The following is a 1,624-nucleotide window of genomic DNA, read 5'->3' as shown; positions in this document are numbered from 1 at the left end:
CCCGGGGGCCGGTCCGTCCCGGGGGCCGGTCCGTCCCGGGGGCCGCAGCCCAGCGCGCAGTGCGGTCGGGATTTTCCCAGCAGGGCCTCCGAGGCGAGGCCCGCGGTTAAACCCTCAGCAGAGTCGCTCACCGTCAGAGGTGCGTGGCTGGTGTGAGCTGTGGCTGTGGGGTGCAGCCCTTACCTCGAGGAGCCGTAGGAAGTGTGTCGTGTCGTGTCGTGTCGTGGGGCTCGAGGCTCGCTCTAGACCAGTGCTGTCTTGTGCGGTAGCCACAGCCCCTGGAGCTGCTGAGCGCTGGTGGTGTGGCTGGTGCACACACAGATGTGTCACACTGTGACACAGATGGGTTCAGAGACAGTGCCGCCTGTTTCAAGGTTCTCGAAATGCGTGTGATGACATTTTGGATAGTGGGGCCATGAGGACATTTAAAGGGGCTTCTCTAGTTGTCATTTTTCAGTTAGAGTGGACAGCGTTATGTCATGTCAGCTTCCGGGGCACAGCGTGGCGCTTAGGCGTTTATGCTCCTTACGCAGCGACCCTCCCGATAAGTCTAGTGCCCTGCACCACACGTGGTTGTCACGTACACTGGCCATGTTCCCTGTGCTGTGCTTCGCGTCCCTGTGACTTTATAATTCCCAATTTGTACTTCTTACTCCCTTCCCCTTTTTCACCCCCCTCCCCATCCATGCTTCTTCAGGTACGTGCTTGTAGTGTTCCTCCTAAAGCTACTTGAGGTTTTTGTGCCCCGTGGTCACATTGCAAGGAGGGCAGCAGGGTGGGCTTGCCGTTCTGTGGCACTGACGTTTTTCCTGGGGGATAAAGACGCACGGTCTTGTCCTGGGCCCTCCGTGGTGCGCGGAGCTGCGTCGGCCGCCTGTGATGGGGCGAGACGGCGCGAGGCCCGGCGAGCTGGCGGGTGACGTGCGGCCGGCGCCGGCTCGACCCCTCCCACAGGGCTGCCCAGCATTGCCGCCACGGTGTGGCTCCCGTGCGGTCACCTGGGGTCACAGCGGCCGTGGAGGTCTGCCTCGGAGTGTCGCGACAGCACCCTCACCTCCTGTTCTCTCCTCCTGCAGGGTTCACGTCCTTCGGCTCGCTGGGCCACGGCGGCATCACCTCGTTCTCGTCCACGGCGTTTGGTGGTGGCGGGATGGGCAACTTCAAATCGGTATCGACGTCCACTAAAATAGTCAATGGCAGGAAAATCACCACGAAGAGGTACCGGTCTCCCCAGCGCACGTCCGCCGCGTGTGGCTCTGTGCCTCGAGGGCCTTCACTCAGGCTCCCAGAGCTTTGCCTTTTAAATCCCCGCTTCGTGTTCTGTTAGAAGTGGCCTTCCGGCAGAGCCGTTTTTAACGTGTGGTGCGTTTTGCTGGCGCTGAGCGTGGTAAATGGAAAGCCAGCACAGTGAGACCTTCGCCGTCTCGCTGACTAGATCTGCACGAGTTTTGTCCTTAGCTGTGTAATACTTGAGACAAAACACGTCTGTCAGCAGATCTACGTTGAGAAAAATTTGTCAAGTTGGCTTCAGCTGTGCTTTTCAGCCACAAAATTCGTGATTTCATGTGCGCCGGGGCAGTTCTGTTCTCTGAAATGTGCATATTGGTTCCCGCCTGTATTTACT

The 1,624-nt window shown here is 59.0% G+C and overlaps 1 protein-coding gene across 1 annotated transcript in view; it reads left to right on the top strand.

Annotated features, from left to right (window-relative positions):
* Nucleotides 1-1,624, top strand: part of DNAJB6 (DnaJ heat shock protein family (Hsp40) member B6) — a 47,860-nt gene that overhangs the window by 28,913 nt on the left and 17,323 nt on the right. Inside the window, exon 6 of the mRNA XM_025044877.1 lies at nt 1,077-1,253. Coding sequence (XP_024900645.1) covers nt 1,077-1,253 — 177 coding nt within the window. The remainder of the gene's footprint in view (nt 1-1,076; nt 1,254-1,624) is intronic.

Source organism: Pteropus alecto, unplaced genomic scaffold (assembly GCF_000325575.1).
Source record: "Pteropus alecto unplaced genomic scaffold, ASM32557v1 scaffold320, whole genome shotgun sequence".
Lineage (NCBI taxonomy): Eukaryota > Metazoa > Chordata > Mammalia > Chiroptera > Pteropodidae > Pteropus > Pteropus alecto.
This window is presented reverse-complemented; position numbering and strand designations above follow the sequence as displayed.